The 20,833-nt window shown below is 48.5% G+C and overlaps 1 protein-coding gene across 4 annotated transcripts in view; it reads left to right on the top strand.

Annotated features, from left to right (window-relative positions):
- MAP2K5 (mitogen-activated protein kinase kinase 5) overlaps positions 1-20,833 on the top strand; it is a 115,648-nt gene that overhangs the window by 53,582 nt on the left and 41,233 nt on the right. For all 4 annotated transcript variants that reach the window (XM_044444799.1, XM_044444800.1, XM_044444801.1 and 1 more), the window contains exon 16: positions 12,074-12,103. In XM_044444799.1, coding sequence (XP_044300734.1) covers positions 12,074-12,103 — 30 coding nt within the window. The remainder of the gene's footprint in view (positions 1-12,073; positions 12,104-20,833) is intronic.

Below are 20,833 nucleotides of genomic sequence, written 5' to 3'. Positions count from 1 at the left end.
CCTCCCTGCGCATTTTTCTGGAAAATGCCTTTCTCCTACCATCCAGTTACAGGCTGGTGAAACAGCTGAGAATACAGCGCCGAGACGCACTCAAGGAATGACCGCCATCTCCACTGGGAAGAAATCTCATCGCGACGGTTGCCTCATGGCTGAGAATGCTGGGCTGGGGCCTAGGAGGACCAGGTTTGAGTCCCCAGTGGGTGTCTGGCCCAGCTCTCAGCCTCACCTATCTCTGCTTGATGGTAACATCGAGAGGAGGGGGAGGTTTTGGGGTTGCTTGTGTGAAGGAAGAAAGGCAAGGCATGTGACTTGCCTTGAAGCTGTGCAGACCTCAGAAGGTCCTGCCGCCGTGGGACGGTGTCCTCACCCGAAGACGGTCTCTTCAGCACAGCCCAGGCTGCGCTCGACTGCTCCAGGTGCCGGCACCAAGTCAGTAGGGCTTGCACCACCGGAAGCGGGGCTGGTGCCCCCACTGCATCCTCAAAGAGTGGGGAGGGGCGGCCACTTTTCGGCTCATTTCCGGAAGTTCAAGCCACGCGCCACTCATCTTCAGCTCTGCTTCTCTAAGGGAGAAGGACTGTATCACCTCATCCTAGTCGCATCGGTTTCCCCTTTCTTCCCATGAAGATTTCACATAGTTATTCACTGAACATACTATATGAATTCAGACACGTTTTAGTAGTTAGGACAATGCAATGTGTTTCAGATTACGTTATTTCCATAGCACATGCCCAACTTTTAAAAAATAATCACCCTTTTACAACCAAGGGACCAGCAAGTGATTGGACGGCTTTTAATCACTCTGTTGTAGCAGGTTGCAGTCTTTAAAATACACTGTTTATCAGAAAACACTTATATCTCAAGAGCATCCCATAAATTCCGCGCAGCCCACGGAGCCGCTCAGCCCTGCAAGCCCTCGCCCACGCGCCACCCCTCCTTGACCCTGTCTCCAGGTTCTTTTTCCCTGCTGAGCCCGGTTCCAGTTACCCCAGTCCCTAATTAATATTACGTGCGTGCGTGCAGCCTCCAGGCCCGGCCAAGGCACCAGATGGACGAACGTGCAACCGTAGAACCACTTCCCTAACTCTGCTCTGGTGTCAGATTCTGTGCATATTAAAAATTGACACGGGCATTGCCGGAAGCAGGAGGACCGGGTCGTTCTCTTTAGGCCGCCAGGAATTGAGCTCGGTCGGCGGAGCCGGTGCTGGGTTCGTGTGGCTTCCTGGGAGGAGAGGGCAGCCGACAGCCTGCGCACACCCGATGCCGTCCTCTCTTGCCGTTGGTGGTTCTGCAGCGTCGAAGGGCGTATCTGCACTCATAAAGTTTTCATGTGGGTTGCAGGGCTGGGTGGTTTTTCCCCTGCCTCTGGATACTCAGACCAACCTTTGGTGGTGGTGATGGTGATGGACTAACCATTTAGTCCTTCCTGTCCAACATTTATTTTTATCTGTGTTGATACCTAGTTGTCTAGTTGTCTCAGAAAAGACAGCAAGTGTCTACAAACAATCACGCATAAAATGTACGTTTGAAATATTTCCATACCACTTTTTAGTTAATCGGTTTCCAGTGGAGTTATACAACACTGTAGATAATAAATGATTTAAATCCTAATCTAGTACATTATAAATAGGCTAGGCCATGCAGTTATAATAAATGGCCACCAATAATGTTGTGATGAAATTATACAGACTTAAAAATTAAGCACGATTTTACTCGGTGCTGGAGAGAGGTCTGAAAGAAAGGGGCTGAAGTGAGGCTCTTCAGGAATGCTGCCCCAGTGCGGGGAACTCTCCCCACCTTCCCCAAGGACGGCCCTGCAGGAGAACCTCAGCAGGGGGCTTGTGGGCTTCGGTAGGCTGGCACAGGAAGACGCACTCGGTCAAATGCTTGGGTTCCAGGGCATTTAGAGCTGGAGGAGGCAGGCTTCCGGCCTCCCCTGGGTGCCTACGTGGCTTTACTACTTGGAATAGGGAGGTTCACCAAGGACGTGCATTTAGAATTAAAGAGTGCTGAGCCCGGTGATGAGCACACACTCACTGAGAACTGAGCACCCTCGCAGTCCTTCGGCACACGAGGCCACTCCTGGCTGCCCCAAGCTTTGTTGTTTTAGCAGGCTAATTGAGGGAGTGGGAGCAAGCCATGTTGTTGCTGCTGTTTTTTAATGGCTGCCAGTCCAAAATCCTCGCCAAACTACTGCCGATCGCTCAGAGATCTGCGAAGGTGTGCGGATCCACTTTCTGCACGGCCTGATTCAGAGCACCTTCGGTGAAGCACTCTGAGTGTTGCAACAAAACGATGGATGCCAGCATGCAGTCACTGTCAGAGTCCGGGCTGATCCCTGGGATGCGGAACGGGCCCCCTCCACTGGCCCTCTTGCCCCTGCGGGCCACCTCCCTCCTGGCGAAGGCAGGCCAGCTCCCTGGCTTGACCTGAGAGCCGTGCGGAGAAGGAAACCAGAGGGATGTCGGCTGGAACACCTTCGGACAAGAACCGCTGGCCAAAAAGCGCAAGTGGGGCACCGTCCAAGGCTCTCTGCAGCAGTAACGGCATCGGGGAAACTCGCTGCTCGGCTGCTCACCTCCTGCATTCACAGGGTGGGCGGAAAGTGCTTTCCCACGTCGAATGAGGCTTCACTTGCCACAGTGGTGAAGTTTGCTTTCCTCTCTTCAGATGAATTTGCTCTGACTTCCATGTTGGAGCAGGCCAGAATAGTGTGAACTTGGTGCCCTCTTGCCCCCTGCACTGTGAGAGGCTTTCCGCCAGACGAGCTGCCTGGATTCCTCTTGGCTTGCAGAGGAGGCAGACAGGTTGTCCGGAGCGAGGAGGCCAAGGCTGCCGCCTGCGTAGTTGACACTTGCCCTTCCTGGCTACTTATCGGCCATGGTGGCGCTGGTGCCAAGCAATGGATGCCACCTGGTAGGAGGAGATTGGCCCATCGGGCCTCGATGCCAGACATCTCCCCTTGGCCAGGAGTTTGTCTGACTCTAGGTGCTCGAGAAGGAGCTTGTGGTGCCTCTGGATGATGCTGTTTGCCTGGAGCCGTTTCAGCGGTCATCTTGCAAGACAAGCTTTTAGCGCCACCTGCTATTTTGCCATTGGCCTTCGGTGTCCAAAGGGTTGTTTGTATTGAGATGGAGAGAGCATTCAGAGGATAGGAATAAGGTGCCACCAATCTAGAGATGTCCCCCAGCATTGTTGATCTTTCCTGTCCAACACCGAGGGAGCCGTGGACACTGTTAAGCATTGCCTTGGTTCAGCAATAAACTAGATGGGTGTGAAGAAGCAAAGGCTTGGCTCAGGCAAGACGGATACGGTGCTGGTCAGTCGAAGCACCAGCTCTGTAGCTTGAGCATGCTCCCTGATCCTGCTCTCCCCTGGATCTTCAGGCTCAGGTGGACATGGGTTTTTCTTGCACGGTTACACGTAGCAAGTCCTTCCAGAGTTGGCCTGGCTGGTTATCCATCCCTTAGCATTTGGGCTACTGCCACAGGGTCACCCCAGCAGAGTTTCCAGAAGCTCCTGGGTGCAAAATGTGGCACCCAGGCTACTGACAAACGAAGAATGTTGGAACTCGACTGCCCCCGTGTTGAAAGACATGCCAGTTGCCTGCTGCACCCAGTTCGATGTCGGTTTTAAGCTTTAAAGTCCTTCAGAGGCAAGGCCTGGTGGCTCAGCAGGTCTTGCTTTGAACCTGCCTGGCTCTTGGGATCCCCAGGAAAAGTCCTACTGAGGCCCATTTGCTGAGCACACATGAAAGGGCTTTCTCCAGGGTGACCCCCAAATTGTGACAAGTGCCTGCTCAAGAACTATGACCCCCGCACTCTAAGGGTGAAGCCTCATTTCTGCCATTTTGTTGTTGTTGTTAGTCACGAAGTTGTGTCCCGACCCCATGGACCACATTCCTCCAGGCCTGCCTGCCCTCCACCATCCCCCGGAGTCCACCTAAGCTCACACTGACTGCCTCAGTGACTCCATCCAGCCACCTCATCCTCTGCCGTCCTCTTCTTCTTTTGCCATCTATTGCTCCCAGCATCAGGCTCTTCTCCAGGGAGTCCTTCCTTCTCATTAGGTGGCCAAAGCATTTGAGTTTCATCTTCAGGATCTGGCCTTCTGAAGAGCAGTCAGGGTTGATCTCCTCTAGGACTGACCGGTTTGATCGCCTTGTGATCCAAGGGACTCGCAGGAGTCTCCTCCAGCACCACAATTCAAAGGCCTCAATCCTTTGGCGCTCAGCCTTCCTTATGGCCCAACTATCACAGCCATATATTGCAATTTCTGCCATTTAGCCTTTTAAATTGTGTTGCTTTGTTTCATTGTTTAGAGGCTCCTTTTCAGGTTTTACTTTTAAACTGTTCTGCACTGCCGGGACAGCTTTTTGGCAAACACAGTGGTATGTAAAAGTTAATAGAAGAATCGATCATAAAGAAAGAACCAACATTCCCATTTGAAATCTGTTATGTGGCTTTTACTTAGCTCTGTTGTCGAGAGGAACCCCGCTTCACTTCAGCTGGCGTTCAGGCCCTTGAAGAGAAAAGTTCTCCGCCCCTTGTCTGGACTTTCCTCACAGGTGGGGGGCTTCGGGTGGCCCTCTTGCCTGGTCCTGGAGATGGCGATGGCGTGCAGGAGAGGGAGCTCTGCAGAGGTCAAGCAGTGTGGGATGTTGCACGTCAAAGCACCGTATTTCCGATCCCCCCCAGGAAGGCCGGGGAGGCAGTGGCCCAGCGTCCGTGCCCCCCGCGAGTTGTGTGCACGCTGGGATGCAGCTGCTGCATTCACACAGCGGTGCGTGCAGGTGCGAGACAGACAATCGCCGCCGCTGCTCTGTGAGGTTTTCCGCCAGACGAAGGTCATCTGCGTGAAACCCACTGCTCCATTGTGACAGCGGACGGGCACGTCCGGCGTTAGCAGCGTTGCAGTGGCAGGAGGGCGGGAGGTGAAGGTTCCAGCGCCTAAGGGCCAGGTCATGAATTAGTAATTGCCTCGGTGGCGGGCGAGGCCCGTCGGAAGGGCTCGCAATGAAGAAGTTGCCTCGCAGAGCGCTATCAATCACCCAGTGACCATAACTTCTAGTAATTAGTGTATTTTATGGGGCTCCGCTTCAGTGGCTTGGAAGCGCATATGCTGCCATCGCGGTGCAACGTAGCCGGAGTAATATTCCAGGATGATTTATCCACTTGCTGCACTGGGAGGTAACCCTACATTAGGGAAGATTGTGAACTGAGCTGCAATAAAGTGTAAGTTTAGGTAAAGTTTGCCCAGGTTGAGCCCTCAGCGGATCGTTATTTTTCCAGCATTCGTTGCTGGGCAATAGGAAGTGAGCCTTGTATGGAGAAATGAATAACATAATTATTTGAAGAGAGAGTACACGAGCAAGAAAGAAATGCGGTGCAGTTACTGTGCAACTTCATCTATCAGCCGAAGTCCAACTGTAAAAATGGTGGGCCGTGGTGGCGGTTATTTTTTGAGCAACCGCCGAGGTAAGCCGAGAGATCTGTAACTCCACCTAGAACCCCCTGAGAGAAGTGGGAGAAGGATGCGGAGTCGGATCCCAAGCTCTCCCAGTAAGACGGGTTGGGATGAGGAGGAGGAAAGCACAGGATGCCCAAGGCATTGTCGGCATCTGCGCTCTGCCTTCGTGTCCTCTGGATGCGAGCCATGCCCACATTTGTCCCCTGGGCACACGATTGCTTTGTGCATTGGGAATTGGTGGCTGCAGTGCCGTTCCTCGGAAGGGTCCTTTCGCAGAATATGCTCCCACAGCTTCTGTCCCAGGGAAGGTCCAATCTAAGACTGTGCGCAGGGGAACGAGGAAGGGGTGGCGTCACGAGAAGGACGTGGGAAACTGTGTGCGTTTGTTTCAGTCATGTGAGCAAAGGGTTCATTGCGGCCTGCGTCATCGCTGGGCAAGAGAATTAGGAGTTGGGGGAAAGTCTTCCTGGAAAAAGTGGGATTTAAAGAAATCAAGGTAGCCCCACACAGGTGTTCCAGGAGGCAGTTCTCCACCAAGGTATCCCAAATTGTGGGATCCACATAGATTATTTGAACCAGCTTCCCTCAACCGTGTGCCTGCCATGCAGGTTTGAGCTGCAACCCCCAGAATTCCCAGTCAGTGGCCCTGCTGGATGGGAATTCTGGGAGTTGCGGTCCAAATGACGCTGAAGGCCACCAGGCTGAGGAAGGCTGATTTAAACAGTTGTTTCTATTTGTTGTTATGTCTGATTCATGCCTTTTTACTAGCCAGGGGTGGAGAGGCAATGCAGTGCACAGTGCATCCAAGTCCTATCTTCCAGGTCACAGGACATCTGATTTAAGGCATGAATTGTGGACTGATTTGGACTCACCAGCTTTATTTTATTTATTTAAAGTTTTTATATGCTGTCCCAATACTAAAATTCTCTGGACGGCTTACAAAAAACCAAAAACCAAAGCAACCATATATAATGATCAACACACACTGCACTGCATCTGATAAATGATGATAAAACCAATTAACTGTTAAAATATGCGGAAAATAAAAAGGTCTTCACCTGAGGCCAAAAAGAATAAAAGCGAAGAAAGCTTTAGGTAACTTTATACCAGTGAGGCTTATTTTGAAAAATTTCCAGCAACTGGACTTAAGCCATTATGAAGCAATGTGCCTAGAAAGCACAGGTAGACTTTAATGGCAGGATATAGTTTCATCGGGCGGTGGTTCTGCAACAGAAGCGAATCGGGCTCAGTCTGGCCATCCTCCTCCCTAGCCGAGGTGCGCACCCAGGCAGACCTGTCCCTTCATCTGTCTCTGTTACTCAGGCCGGTGGCCCTCTGCAGAGGTCGTGTGCTCCACAGGTTGCCCGCTAATGGTCTCGCACATTAAAAATGGAAGCTTCCTCTGCTCCGTGGCCTCGCGTTGCTTTGTTTCTAAGCCCCAGACGCTTGGCAGTGCAGCTGCAAAGCATAGGCAGAAGATTAAATTAATTTGTAACTCCCCCCCCCCTCCTTTTGGACCTGAGTTCCTAAATCCTTCTCATTTAATTGAAGCCCTGTTTCAGGATGGTTTGTGTCTCTGTTCTTTGTTGCCAATTTAACCTCCAAAGCACTTTAACGTGGGTAAATTGCAGCTATATCCTCTTGGATTCTTCTTTAAAATGTGCAATAAGAGGATTGCTCGAATTGGTGTAGGTAAGAAAGAGAAATGCTGGGGCTCCTCTTTTCAGTATTTAATATTTATCAGGGTCCTTGTCCGTGAAATGTTAAGGTGATTTTAAACGTCTTATCTGGAGATCTACAAATTGGTCTTCAAATGAAATCTTCCCATGAGTTTCAGGTAATCCAGTTGTTCTGTCTGAGTTTCAGTTTTGTTTCATATTGTTTTGTTTTTTTAAACTTCCCAGTGCCTGAATGTTCCATACTGGCGGCTGCCTTCCTCCAAATTGAGGGTTGAACGGCAGTGCACAATCTAAATGCAAAATCTCGAGATGGAAATTTAATTGTGTAAAATGTGCACAAAGTAATTAAGAACAAATTTTAGAACATTTCAGACTATAAAGTCCTTCTTTAGCTCGATCACAAGCAGTATCTTAAGTGCTTATTTTCAATTTGCAGTTATGCTGAGAAACACGGAATGTGACGAAATAAAGTCCTCCCGTACTCTTCAGCATAACTGTAAATTAAAAAAAACAAACTTGCAAGTCGTGCAGAGTAATCTAAAGGAAGGGGGGCAGGGGACTTGATGGCGCAAGCGTCCTTAAAAGCGGCGTTCCGAATGTCCTTTGCCTCCCTCGTTTCCCGGGTGCGGCAACCGGCAGGACTCAAGGCGGAAGGCAGTGTTTGCGTGGGCAGCGCAAGCATCTGGGTCTGCATTGCCGCTCCGATCTGGCCAAGCAGGGATGCGCAGGGAGTCCAGCCGATGCCCCCCTTGATGACCACCAGCCAGGGGGGCGGGTGACGCACTCCAGGCACGAGGAGGGCTTGGCGGGCAGCCTTGCCCTTGAGTAGATCAACGCAGGGACCTGCCTGGCCTCCATCTAGCCCGGTATCGGCTCCCCCGCGGGCCCAGCGTCCGGCAGAGGCAGCCCAACGGGGCTGGCACCGTGTGCGGCGAGCCACGGTTTCCACGTGCTCTTGTGGCCGTGGACCGCCTGCAGCTCGGTCTCCCCACCACCGCCCCACAAGCAGCCAAGCCGTGGCACGCGACCTGAAGAGTGGGCGTCCCGGCGTGTCTGGCGGGGTGACCTTGATTGCTCCACCACTTCCGCTGGAGAGACGCATGGCATGCGGCGGTATCTCTTGCCCCCAGGCGATTCCAGTGCATGTTGGGCTAGCTAGATTTACAAGTAAAACCCTGGGGAAAGGGACAGAAGGCAGGTGTTGTGTGGTAGTCCCTGACAGCCCCGGTCCAAAGTTGTGTACAGCCAAGGAGGAAGGAGGGCGTCTTGAGGAATCTCCGTGTGCAGTCCCTTGCTAAGACAGTGTGCATGGATGTTGGCTGCTGGCTCTCTGAAAGGGGCTGCTCGGGATGCTTGTGCGAAGGGGCTTCACGTTGTGCTTCATGAATGAACGTTCCTTCGTTTCAAGTTGCGCTTTAGGGTTCCCTGGTACAGTGGAGAGGCTCCGGTGTGGAGTTGGCTGGCTTAGAAGCGGGATGATGACCGCAGCCTCAAGTTCGCTCTCTAGCTTCTGGCCTTTAAGAAGAGGCCGAGGCGGCTTGGCAGGCGGAGGTGTGCCACGCTCGCCCTGTTTCTCATGGCGTTACAGCAGGTTTGTCTTCGTTCAGTGCAGCTGGAAGTGCTTTGAAAGTTTTGCTAGGGTACTAAGAGAAGTGCCTAGAAATTCGTTCCAAACGAGAGCATTACAGGAAAACCAACCAACTCTGAAGTTCCTTTTCTGCAGTTCTGTGCACCTTGATGCCTCTAACATTGTAAGCTAATAATAGGCAAAGCTGATGGCTTCTTGGTCATTCATTAATGCCTTTAAGACACTGTCTGTTGCAGAGATATGAAAATCTGCCCACTGGTTTTTCTAGCCGAGGTTAGTCTGTTCCCTCTGGCACGGCTCCTTGAGGAAGCCAAGAAGTCCTTCCCCACCCCTGCCTGCTCGGGTTTCTTCCTTTCCAAAACTGGAGCTACTGTGGCAATTGCTTGTGCTTATAGAGTTGCACGTAACCAGGAGTGACCTTGTTCACCCTTAACTACCCTGAGCACAGGTTGAGAATGGGTTGTTCTTGAATCATGGGCAGTTGCTATGCATGGAGGGTTGTTACCCACCCGCAACCTGACAACAAACCATGAGCAGCTTTCCTGGTTTGTTTGTGGTTCAGAGTTAATATGTAGAGTAGGGTAGGCATTGAACAATAACCTGTGATTCAACAACCCACGATTTAATGACAGCCTGTACTCAGCCCATATTCTGGCTTACTGTTACATGCAAACCAGGCCGCTTGGTCAAATGTGTAGCCCCTGGTTCATACATCTGGACATATGGCGACTTTGAAGAAGAGTCTGGGCAAGCTGGGTTTAGTGACATTTTGGAAAATAGTGGGAGGCGCTGAATTTAAAGTACTTGGGAAAGTTGGATAATTGAGAATCAAATAAAAAAGGTTCCACTGTGTTGAAGCGTTGATGTATTAGCTTGTCAAGTCAGGGGGATTCAAAAGCTAAAAGGAGCAACAAGAATATCTTTCCGAACCTGCAACATAAAATGGAAGACTTTTCTGATTGAGTGCCTTAACATGTCCACTTTTATCTTTTCAATTTTCCTTTGGGGATTATATATCATTTTATGTCCAAATGGCTTCTGTTGTGTGGATACAGTGCTTCTGTTGGCAAAGCCGATCTGTTTGTTTTCTGAGCTGCCTTGCTTTTTTTCCTCTTTTGGCTCCTATGCTTTCGCTGTTAGCCTATTTATAAATCTAAATCTACACACAGAGGTCATTGGTTGGCTGAACTTAAAACCATTTTACTCAGTAAATTTAATTAAGAAAATACAGTGCAACTCATAAGCAAATGAGTTTTTCCTAGTTTTAAACCAAACCATCCTCTTGAGTGTTGATTGCCTTGCTCGACCCCTGGTGATACTGAAACAGGCAAAATTAAAAAGGACATTAAAGCTTCATTAAATCTGAAACACATTTAGTACAGTGACATATCTGCAGGCTATTCCAGGGAAGATTACAAACTCTTTTGTGAGTTTCTTAATTTATAATACCTTGACAATCTTGGGAAGGGGGGGGGGACTCGGCATAGCCCAATGGAACAGTGGTTCTTGGAGCTTTAGGACCGGGTTTCTTGCTACTTGGGTGCCGTTGGCATGTTTGGCAGCATTTCGACACCACATGTATGGTGTTCATTTATTTTTTAACTTTAACTTCTAACTGTCAAGGTTTATATGTACTTTTTCTTTTAAAACAATTTCTATACCAGTAAAATGTAATTCTACATGCAGAATAAATTATATTTGCATAAACATGTCTGATTTGCATAAGGGTACTTCATTTGCGTTGATTTAAGAATGCCACTTTTATCCTGGAACGGAATTGTCTTTGCCACTTCTGTTTAGGAACAGCCAAATGTTTGCCCTCCTTCGGTTCACAATTCAGGAAACAAGTGAAATGTTAAAGAATGATTTGCATGAGTACTTACCTGGTATTCTTTCTCACCATATCCTCAGGGCATCAGTGCAGGTTGCACCCAATTGGCTGTGTTCACACATTATAACAAGCAACTCTGCATTCATCTTTTAGCCTGGACATGCCCAACAGACGATCAGGGGCTTTCTCTGCTGCCGTGGTTTCCACCCTCCTTGCTCAGTCGTCCCACTGCTGGCATGTATCCCATCAACCAAGCCATGCTGGTTGGCCGAAGCAGTTCTTGCAGCTGCTGCTTTTTCCAGGGGACTTCGTGGTGGCTGCATAGCAGGGCTGTGGAAACTGTGATGCCGCATTTGGTGACCAGAGAAACCACGTTGAGCAGTAGAAACCATAGAACCGCTGTTGTGTGTAATCATGGTCTGTTTAAGCCAGACTTGCCCTGCTGAAATCCCACGACAGCTTGGGTGACATGAGAGACCGTCCTGCAGAAGAAGCCACTATGGCTTCTTGTATTATGGGAAGCCGCCCATTCTGTATCCCTCTTTAAAATAACCCCATAAAATAGGCTAGAAGAGAGAATGATTTTGCCAGGGCCACCCAGTGAATGGCATGGATTTGAAATACCTTTTCGCATCTCTAACTGTGACTCCACACAAGCGCAACAAGCATCCATGGTGTGTAGCCAGGTCTGTCGGAAAGCACTCTTGTGCAAGAAAAATCAGGCTGGGCCCGAGTGAGACAGCCATGGTCAGGCTGGAGGAGGAATGGTCTGAGCGGAACCAGCTCTCTGCACCCAGGCTGGAGAGGCAGCACCTGGTTCCCTGAAGAATTCCGAAGGGCTGGAGTGGACCTTTCCAGAGGGGCCAGGATGACTTCTCTTGGACTTGGTACTCCATTAAGTGCCTTTCAGTAAGGGATGGTTTCTCATCCTTTGAGTGAACGCAGATCTTGGATTCTGGACCATTTCAGTGCCAGGAAGCGGGGGTGGTTCTTCCAGGGTATTGTGAAGCAGCCTGCTGGATGTATCGGGCTCTGAAGCCGAAACTTTCGTTCCTCAGCACTGTCGATTCCCTGGGTTCTTGGTGCTTGACAGGAGTTCACAGCTCCCCAGATCCGATGGTGTTCCATCTTAATCCAATTGCCTTGAATTCCTAATTTCCCATGCTGCAGTCCAAATAGGTGGTGTAAATTATCTTCAGATTTCCCTGGAATTTATTTATGACTGCACAATTTTGGCAGAGTGGACAGAGTGGATGGGAGGATAGGCAGATGCATTACAAATGTATTCCTCATGTATTATTGTCTATTCTAAATCTAGCTGCTCTTGTTTAGAGGTTATATTTATTTTGGTCTCTCTGTATATCCTTGCACGCAATAATGTACTGCTTTTTCTTTTTTTAGTTTTCCCCACAAGGAAGCTCTCTGCTCCCTCTCTCCCCCCCCCGACTCTTTTCCCACCCCCAATGCAAATCTCTCTAACTAGACAAATATTATTTCCTTTCCCAGCTTGCTCTCGGGAGGTTCCCGTATCCTCAGGTAAGAACGTTCATTATCGCTGCCTGCCACTGCAGCGTTCATTCTTATGCATGAAGCTGCAGAGAGTCATTGTGAACCATATAACCAAGTTCATAGGAATTTGCCCTGCTAAAGCAAAAAGTCATATCTGCAGAGTTGTCGAAGCTGCCATTAATTTTGTTCTTTTTTTAATTCAAGTTTTGTTTTATATCACTGAGGCCATTGAATGACTTTATAAATAAGTTGTCTCTCACTCCTGGATAGGATGGGGTGGGGATTGCTGCCTTTTTGTTATTTGAATACTTAATACAGCTCTTAATTTTTTGTGGGGTGACTTTTTGGTGGAGCTGGGGGCTGAAAGAAAGGAGGTAGCATCTTAAATCCTTCTCCTATTAAATGGGCTTTTTGATAAGCTGCCACATCAAGCTGGGATTGGTCTGTGGCTGCTAATATTTCAGGCTGACTGCGGTCAGGTACCTGTGCCTACCTAAGGCCAGGTGAGCCCAGAGCAGAGAGGCCTAGTTCCCAGCATCCACTGCCTCCAGGCGTCTGTTAGCCAACGGGTTTGGCAATTTATTTTTAGTGCAGGTAGATGCTTGGGACTTGTACTTCAGACATGGACAGTTCTGTCAGACTGGTGTCAACCAACCTTTGCCATGGAATGGATTAATTTTCAAAGGCATTACCCGGATTCAGTGCTTAGATTTTCAGAGACAACACTCAAGAGGGGCTCACCTTTTAGCTAAACCATGTGCATATCCATCATCAAGCGCTCGTGCGGTGCCCAGTGATTTCCATGCCTGCGTGCAGGAAGCATTCCCTGGTGGGTTGTACCACTTTTCCTGGTTGATTCAGGCCAAAGTGCCTGCAGGCCCGTCTCATATAAGCGGTGTTGGTCTGTGCTCTTTAAGCATCTATTAACTTGTTATTATAATGCAAATAACACGTACTAATTTATGCACGGTTAGATTATGCAGACGCCTCACCGCAGTGGTTATTGAATAATAGGAAGATTTTCATTCTGTTCCCCGGGTTTTGGAGCACTTTCTGGAAATGGATCCTCCTGACACGTTTAGGTCCTCCGAAGGCTCAGCACAAGCACCTGAGCTTGGTCTGCCCTTTGCTGTTTTGGTGACCGGGAGCAGCACCTGCTTGCACAGGTGATGTCTGGTCTGGCCTGGTCTGGCACCACACCTGCCGGGCAGTGGCAGCCTCAGGCCCAGCTCTGCAGCCCCAAGCCCAGGTGAGGGTGCGAGGGAGCACAGGGTGTTGCACACGCACCTGTCCTTGAGGAGCACACGAGCGAAATGCACGCGCGGGAGCCACTGGGGAGGCGAGGGAAGAACGTGCGTCGGGTGTGCGCTTGGCCGTGGGTGTGTATCAAAGGCCGGGGAGCAGGAGAGCACGCCCAGATCGAGACGCGCACCACAAGGAGCACCGGGCGTGTGGCGCCGTCCGTTGTCCCAGGAGGATGTGAGGCCCTCCGGACCTTTCCCTCTGCGGCACCTTCCCTTTTCTGCAGCCATTGCAACATGAGGGCGACCCCTTGACAGGCATACAAAGCAGCAGAGCCCCATGCAGGTGTGAGGATCTGGGTGGCACTTCTTGCTCAGGGGCAGGATTGGCCCTCTAGCCTGTGGCTTGACCAGTTCGGCTGAGAAGAGGAGGGAAGCCACCTTGAGTTGCTTGAAGGGAAAAGGTGGGATATAAATAGGAAGGAAGGACGGAAGGCAGGCGGGCAGGCAGGGCCTTGACCTCCACAGAGTGGGCCCTCTCTTCCTGCCCTCTTTCAGGCCACCAGCTTCCTCTCTGGCCTTCTGCCATCAGCTTTTGTGTGTGGCTGCCTGACTTCTCCCTTCTGGGTCGTGGGTAAGAGCGTTGCCTGACACTCCAGAGCCTGGGGTCAAGTCCCTGTTTAGCCCTGGGCCAGTCATTGAGCCTCAGCCTGGCCCACCTCACAGGGTTGTTGTGAAGAGAAAAGTGGCGAGGAGGGGGACCCTGCACACGGCCTTGGGATCCGTGCAAGAGAAGGAAGACAGGCTAGAACACGGTGATCCATGAATGAGCAAGCTGGGTGTCCTAAGCAGGGGGCTAGGTGTGTCTTCCTCTTCAACAGAAAACATTTGTGTGCATGGCCTTGAAATCATTAGATGAAAGTGGCTTATAAATATTCATAAATGTGAATGGATAGACAGGTAAAAATATAAAGCCTTGCGATCTATCAGCCCAAGCTCTGCATGGAAAAGCTCCCACTAGTTGCCAGAGGGACTCAGAATCATTTCTTAGTAAAGAGGTTCCTATTGAGCATTTTTCACTGATATATACAATTTACTCACTCTTAATCTTGAAAAGCAACTGCTTTTGCAAGCCAAGTTTTTCAATTAAGCAAGTGCTTTCGGGATTCTGATTTTGATGAAGGGTGAATTTTATTGTAATTTTTTTATTTGCCGTTCACTTGCAAATGTGTCAATTTACAGAGAAAACATTTAAATATTGTGATAATTAGAGCCGGCACGGCTGTTGCCAGGTGTTTACACAAGCAAACTATGATTTGATGAATCCAGCGAATTTCTGGTTTGCTCAATATTTTATTAACCTATAATTGTGATAATTGTCGCTCATTTGCTGTTAGGAAAAACATCTTTAGGAAGTTGTTGGGTATCGTTCTTCAGAATTGCTGAATTTAGAAAGAAGAAAGAAGCATGGGATATTTTCTATCAGTAGATAGAATTTGGGATTCCTGTCCTGGTTTTGTGGCAATAAAAACTAAGAGTGAGCTATGTTTGAGAAGCAAACATTTGTTTCAGGGCAAGACATATCTTTTTTTTGTCTGTGAAATCAAGATATCCACCAGAAGAGTTTGTCCCCAATTGCAGCTAGCTAAGTTGTGTGCCATGCGTATGTGAATGCAGCAGCCTCTTCCAATTCGGTCTAGAAAGGATTGTGCAGAGCAGAGAGAGAACGTTGCTGGAAGACCACGGGGTACAAACTAACTCCTGGAAGGTACCGAAAGGCACTGATAGCTATACACTTTCTTTTTCCAGAGTTTCAGATTGTCCTGATTAAATCAGAACGTAACGGAGGGTAATGATTTGTTTGACAGGTGCACAGAAGCACCATGTGCTCCCCTGTCAAGTCGTCCCTCCGTGTGCTCAAACTCCTCATCCTGGTGGGGGCAGGAGGGGTCCACCTGGAAGTGGAATTTTGCGTGCACAGTCACTGTGCTGCTCAGCTGCGGGAGGGTTCTGCGAATGTGTCTGCACTAGTCCTCTTGAATCTGGCAAACCCCCTGCCCTGGCTTTGGATACACTTGCAGATCTTTGTTAATAAATTACATCAAAATGACTTGAAGTTCGGAAGGGAAGAAGCTTGCCCCCCCTTCCTTTAAAAAAAAAATAAAATAAAAATCTGAGCAAATAGTGCCCCTGGTATTGTAAAGCTTTGAATGTTTTCACACCCCATTAATTTATTACTTCTCCTTCTTCATCTTTAAATTTCTTTTTTTTTTTTTTCAAAAAAATACAGCTCCCTGCTGCTTGCGAGATTTCCATCTTGTTGTTAATTTTCTCTGCTCCATATGGAGCACCAGACATTTCACCTGCAGGCTGTACTAGATTTTTCTGTAGTGATCGCACTTCCAGAGGGCAAAACTGTCATTTCGGTTCCTGGTGCATCTGTTTGTGCCAGTCTCCTCCGCCCCCCGCCCCCCGCCCGCCTCCCCACCTTCCACTGGCACAGGAGAGCCGAATAACAAAGTGTGCACACCTGAGATTAGGCTGGTGCGTGCGTGTGCGTGCGTGTGCGGGTTCTTTGCAACTTGCTGGCTGGTTTTTCCAGGGCTGGGGAAACCCGATGCAGGCAAATCATCCTGCATTTGGGCTGGGCGAGCAGAGTGCTGTCCTGGACACAAGCAACCGCCGGGGGGGGGGGGGGGGGGGGGGAGAGAGAGAGAGGAGTAAATATTTCATCCTGCCTTGTCATTGATTAGAAAAGAGCCTTTAATTTCATCTCACCCCATGTTGCGATTAATTTGCATTCTTTGTCAGAAGTTAATGGAGTTTTTTATGGTTCAGTCTGAAATCCTTGAAGACATCAGTGAGTTGATCTGATGTTTATACAACCGCCAGCGGAAATTTTTTCCCTTTTGATTGATGGAGAAGCTTGATGTTTATTCCAAACGGCTTTTAAAGCTGTTTTTAAGAATTATTTGAATAAAATGCAAGCAAGATATTGTTATAATGAGCAAGATTATCTGTTAAAAATCTGTTTCAAATAAGGAAGATGATAAGTAGGGGAGGGGAGGGGAGGGAGGAAACCCCCAAAAGAGGAGAGCGAACTGGCTTACAGAGAAGATGTGTTTTCAAACATTCATCTAGAAGTGCCGAAATGACTTCTCACAAAACTGCAGTGGTGAGACTGCCACAGCTGCTCCTCTCTGAGCTTTTCCCTCAGAAAGGGCCACTTTTCTGGCCAAACCCAGCCACTTCTCTCCCTTTCTCTCCCTCCCTCTCTCTCTCTCTCTTTTTAATAACGTGCAATAAAGTAACTGAATTTGCAAACTTGGCTGCCTCCCATTTCTTCTGCCAGCCCTTTCTGCCTGGCTTTGCCAACGGTTTGATGAAGTGTTGCTGTCTTCTTCGTAACTCAAAGGGACACGACTGCTAGGCCGGTTAGCTCAACAAAATGATGACATATTGCTTCTCTCCGGGTAGAGGCACCCCGTGCGATGGAAACAAAAGTGAATAATAGGGAATGTTAAAGAGCAAGTGTGCCACTTCTCCTCTTTGGGCTGTTTTTACAAAGGAAGGCAGCAATCCAAAATATTATTAATGGAGGGCTGTGAGTGGAAATTCTGTTTTGGATCAGCTCTCCAGAATTACCCTGATCAGAGCCCTGTATGGATTTTGGCAGGATGCTTTTGTGTGTGTTTGTTTGTTTAAAAATATTCCAGGCTCCTTTTCAGGACAGAAACCCTTAGGGGTGTGGGCATATACACAAGACACACACCCCTCGCACACGCATGCGTAGTGAGGCACGCATGCGCAGCAGACCTTTCTGGTCATAGCTTGGCATACGTGGATCAGACCCGGATATCGGACCAGCAGGATTTTCTTCCCATTCCACATCTTACATTGTCGCCCTGAAATGGGGCATCACTTAGTGAAGGTCAACGAATCTCAGGACTCCGACATACACTCCAAATCTACCATGTTCATTCATTTTCATCTGTTTTAATGCACTTGATTACTTCAATGCCGATTTTATCTGCTGAGGATCCCTTTTGTGAAACAGACAGGTGGGATATGAATGTTTGCTCAGAATCACTTGCTTTGCCCTGGGCATGTCACAAAGAGCACGTGAGGGAAGGGTGCCCTCCCGTGGCGGGCTGCAAGCAGGGGCTGCCCCGGCTCCATCGGTTTGGCAGCGCTGCCCCAGCATCTCCCGGCGACAAAGGCTGCTTGGCTGTTCGTCTCCTCCGTTCCATTTCAGAGAGACTTTGGGACCAGAGGCAATGTTGGGGGACCTCCACTAGGGCAGGAACCCTTAACCTTCCATGTTGGGTCCCAGCTCTCTGGGAGGCCCCTTCCTCACCTTCCGGCCGTCTGTGGGCACTTGACAAAATAAATGTGTAGGCACCCTCATGGTACCTGTTGCATCTTTTTTGCCCGCGTATGTATTGCCCCCTGCTTTCCCCCACCCCAAATTCTTCTGCTTGAGTTTTTGTTTGTCTCTGAAATCAAATGCCCTCCTCTCTGCCGGTCATATATTTTGTAACAAGTGCTGTCCAAAGGAGACCCTTTCTTTTAAGGACACACACAGCCCTATGCACAGGCATTCAAGCATATGTAAATGTGTTGTTGTCGGGTGCTGTCAAGTTGTCCTGACTTACGGTGATCCTACAGCAGAGTGCCCTCCACATCCTTGGCAGTTCTGCTCAACCCTTGCAAACTTAAGTCTGTGGTTCCCTTTCTGGAGTCAATCCATACAATTGGCTTCTCCAGTGATGTGCCCAACAGCCTCAGCGTTGCCATTTTTGCTTCCAGGGAAAGCTACACCCTGATTTGATCTAGCACCCCCCTGTTTGTTTTTCTGTCAGTTCAGGGTATTCACAAAGCTCTCCTCCCTAGCAGCATGTTTCGAAGCCATCAGTATTCTTCCTGTCAGCTTTCTTCCCCATCCAGCGTTCCCATCCATGCACAGTGACTGGGAATACAACCGTGTGAATGACTTTGGCCTCTGTCTCTTCCAGTTCTGTCACTGCTGTCCTTTCCAGTCTCAGTCATCTTCAAATTTCCTGGCTGCAGTCTCTCTTCGAAGGGATGGTTGAGCCAAGGTTCAGGAGAGGGCCTGCAGATCTCATGGAGGCTTGCCCGTCTTCAGAGGGGCGCTCCCAGAAGCGTGGGGCCCAGGGTTTCTCAAAGGGAAGGTTATCAGAAATAGTTTCTAGTTTGGGTTCATCAGATGGCTCTGTGCATGCTCAAAGACTCTTCCTTGGAAGAATATTAGTTTGCAGGCTGCACATTGGAAATGAAGTGGTTTTTGCCCAAGAACTGTCTGTTGTCTAAAAGAAGTGGGGAACTGAGCCTTCGGCACATGGCTGCTTTCCATATCCTAAATTATTGATGTGTCTTCGGCCAGTTTTCACCCTTCCTTCTCTGATCCAATTCCAGCTTTCCTTATTCTCCATACTGGTTGAACAGATAGGGAGATAAAATACACCCTTGTCTGACACCATTGCCTAAGGAAAACCATTCTGTTTCTCCACATTCTCTCTTAACAGTGGCTTCTTGTCTGTGAGAGGGTTACGCATCCGGACAATCAATGCTGAGGTGCTCCCATTTCTTTCAGGATCATCCATAGCTTCCCATGATCCACACAAAGCTCTGCTGTAGTGTATAAGGCGTAGGCAGACCTTCTTCTGAAATCCAACCTAGATCTGCAATGTCACTGGAAAACATGCACAGATTTGCACATAGTAATTTACCTATTTGAGAAGAGAAGACTTGGGGGGGCATGATACCCCCCTATAAGTCCCCCAAAGGCTGTCACAGAGAGGAAGGTCAAGATCTCTTCTTGCTGATGCCAGAGTGCAGGACATGGAATGATCAATTCAAGTTGCGACAACCCACATTCAGGCTGGATGTCAGGAAAAGCTTCCTCACTGTCAGGGCAATACGTCAGTGGAGCCAGCTGCCTGGAGAGGTGGGGGGCTCTCCCACACTGGAGACATTCAAGAAGAAACTGGACAGCCGTCTGGGTAGGATGGTGTAACGTGGTGTCCTGCACCAGCAGGGGGTTGGACCCGATGGCCTTCAGGACCCCTTCCAACTCTACTCTTCTAGGATTCAAGGATTCTCTTTTGAAACCATCCAAAAGACGCCATGTGCAAGATGCGCATTTGTGCATTTCTTCGCCTGTGAGCCTGATCTTCTTGATGCCCAGCACCACCCCTCTTGGTTTTATTTCATGAATTGGCTGGTGTCTCTTTTTCCATGATGCACACAAATCACGAGCTAGGAAGCTTGTATGGCGGTGAAACCAATGGCTGCCCATGTCATGGGCTCTCCCACCTGAAGGCATTCAAGGGGCAGCTGAGCCGCCCTCTGTCCGAGATGCTTCCACTTGATTTCGGTGGCCTTATCGCCCCTTCCAACTCTGCTCTTCTATGATCTGGGGAGGGAAAAAATACCTTTAGGAGCTGGATTTCTCACTGCAGGCATTGATGTACTGGAGCTTCATATCAAAAACATGGAGCATCATCTTCTGCGCCGGCTGCATGTCTTTTGTATAGCCCCGTGATGTGTGTATCCACGACACGTGCACTATAAGCATGCAAGAAGCCACGGGGACATGCAGGAGTGGAAAAGCAACTTGTAAATAAAGCCCAGGATGACTAATGCCACTTCATAAACTAGCCCTTCTCTTCCCATTGCACAGAGAACCTTGTGCAAATGCCTCTTGATTACTAATTCAAAAGCCATTTTTTCTCTTCCAGGGGAGAAAAAAATATTTTGTTTCAGCAAATTCCTTCCTCATTATGTTTCCTGCTTGTGCAATTGAATTGTGGGTCAAAGAGCTCTTCATCCAAGGACTTCCATTTAAAAGCAATTCATTTATTTGTAGCATCTTAAAGGGCTGAATAATTGGCTGGTTTTAATTGAAGCTATTGCTTTCTGCTTCTTGATATTAGCAAGGTCCAAGGTTCTTTTTCTTATATGTAATCTATAATATTGACTAAGTTTGGCTTGTTTTCATTTCAATTCAGGAGCTACTTGTCAAAGAAGGAGTTGGAGGGAAACATAATTTTGTTTAACTGTGTGCAAAGAAAGGCTGTTGCTGAGATTTTCTTTTCCATTGGCAAAAAACGTTTAAGCATACTTTGTGAGAATACATTGACGAGTTTCAAAATAAAAGTGAAACTCTGTAGTTGTTAACATACATTGTAATATTCAGCTATTTAAGACAGATTAAACTTATTTTACAGATTAATGCCAAATTGGTACATGCTTTCCACACATACTTCTTTTTAATCCAAGTTGTTTAGGCAATATATTAATTTATTTCATTTTTCTACTGCTCAATAGCTGAAGCTCTTTTTTATTATATGTAAGATTTGTCAGTTTTCAAAATCCATTGTTTTCTTTGTAAAACATTGGAAGAGATGTTTTTATTATTTTTTACATTTCAGGGAAATGATGTAAAGTTTATTTGAAGCATCATCGTCCAATGAATACGGAAGATCTCTCTGTG

The sequence above is a fragment of the Varanus komodoensis genome, unplaced genomic scaffold, assembly GCF_004798865.1.
Source record: "Varanus komodoensis strain SLA01 unplaced genomic scaffold, ASM479886v1 scaffold46_1, whole genome shotgun sequence".
Classification (NCBI taxonomy): domain Eukaryota; kingdom Metazoa; phylum Chordata; class Lepidosauria; order Squamata; family Varanidae; genus Varanus; species Varanus komodoensis.
The sequence above is the reverse complement of the archived record's forward strand: the minus strand, read 5'-3'. Positions and strand labels throughout refer to the sequence as shown.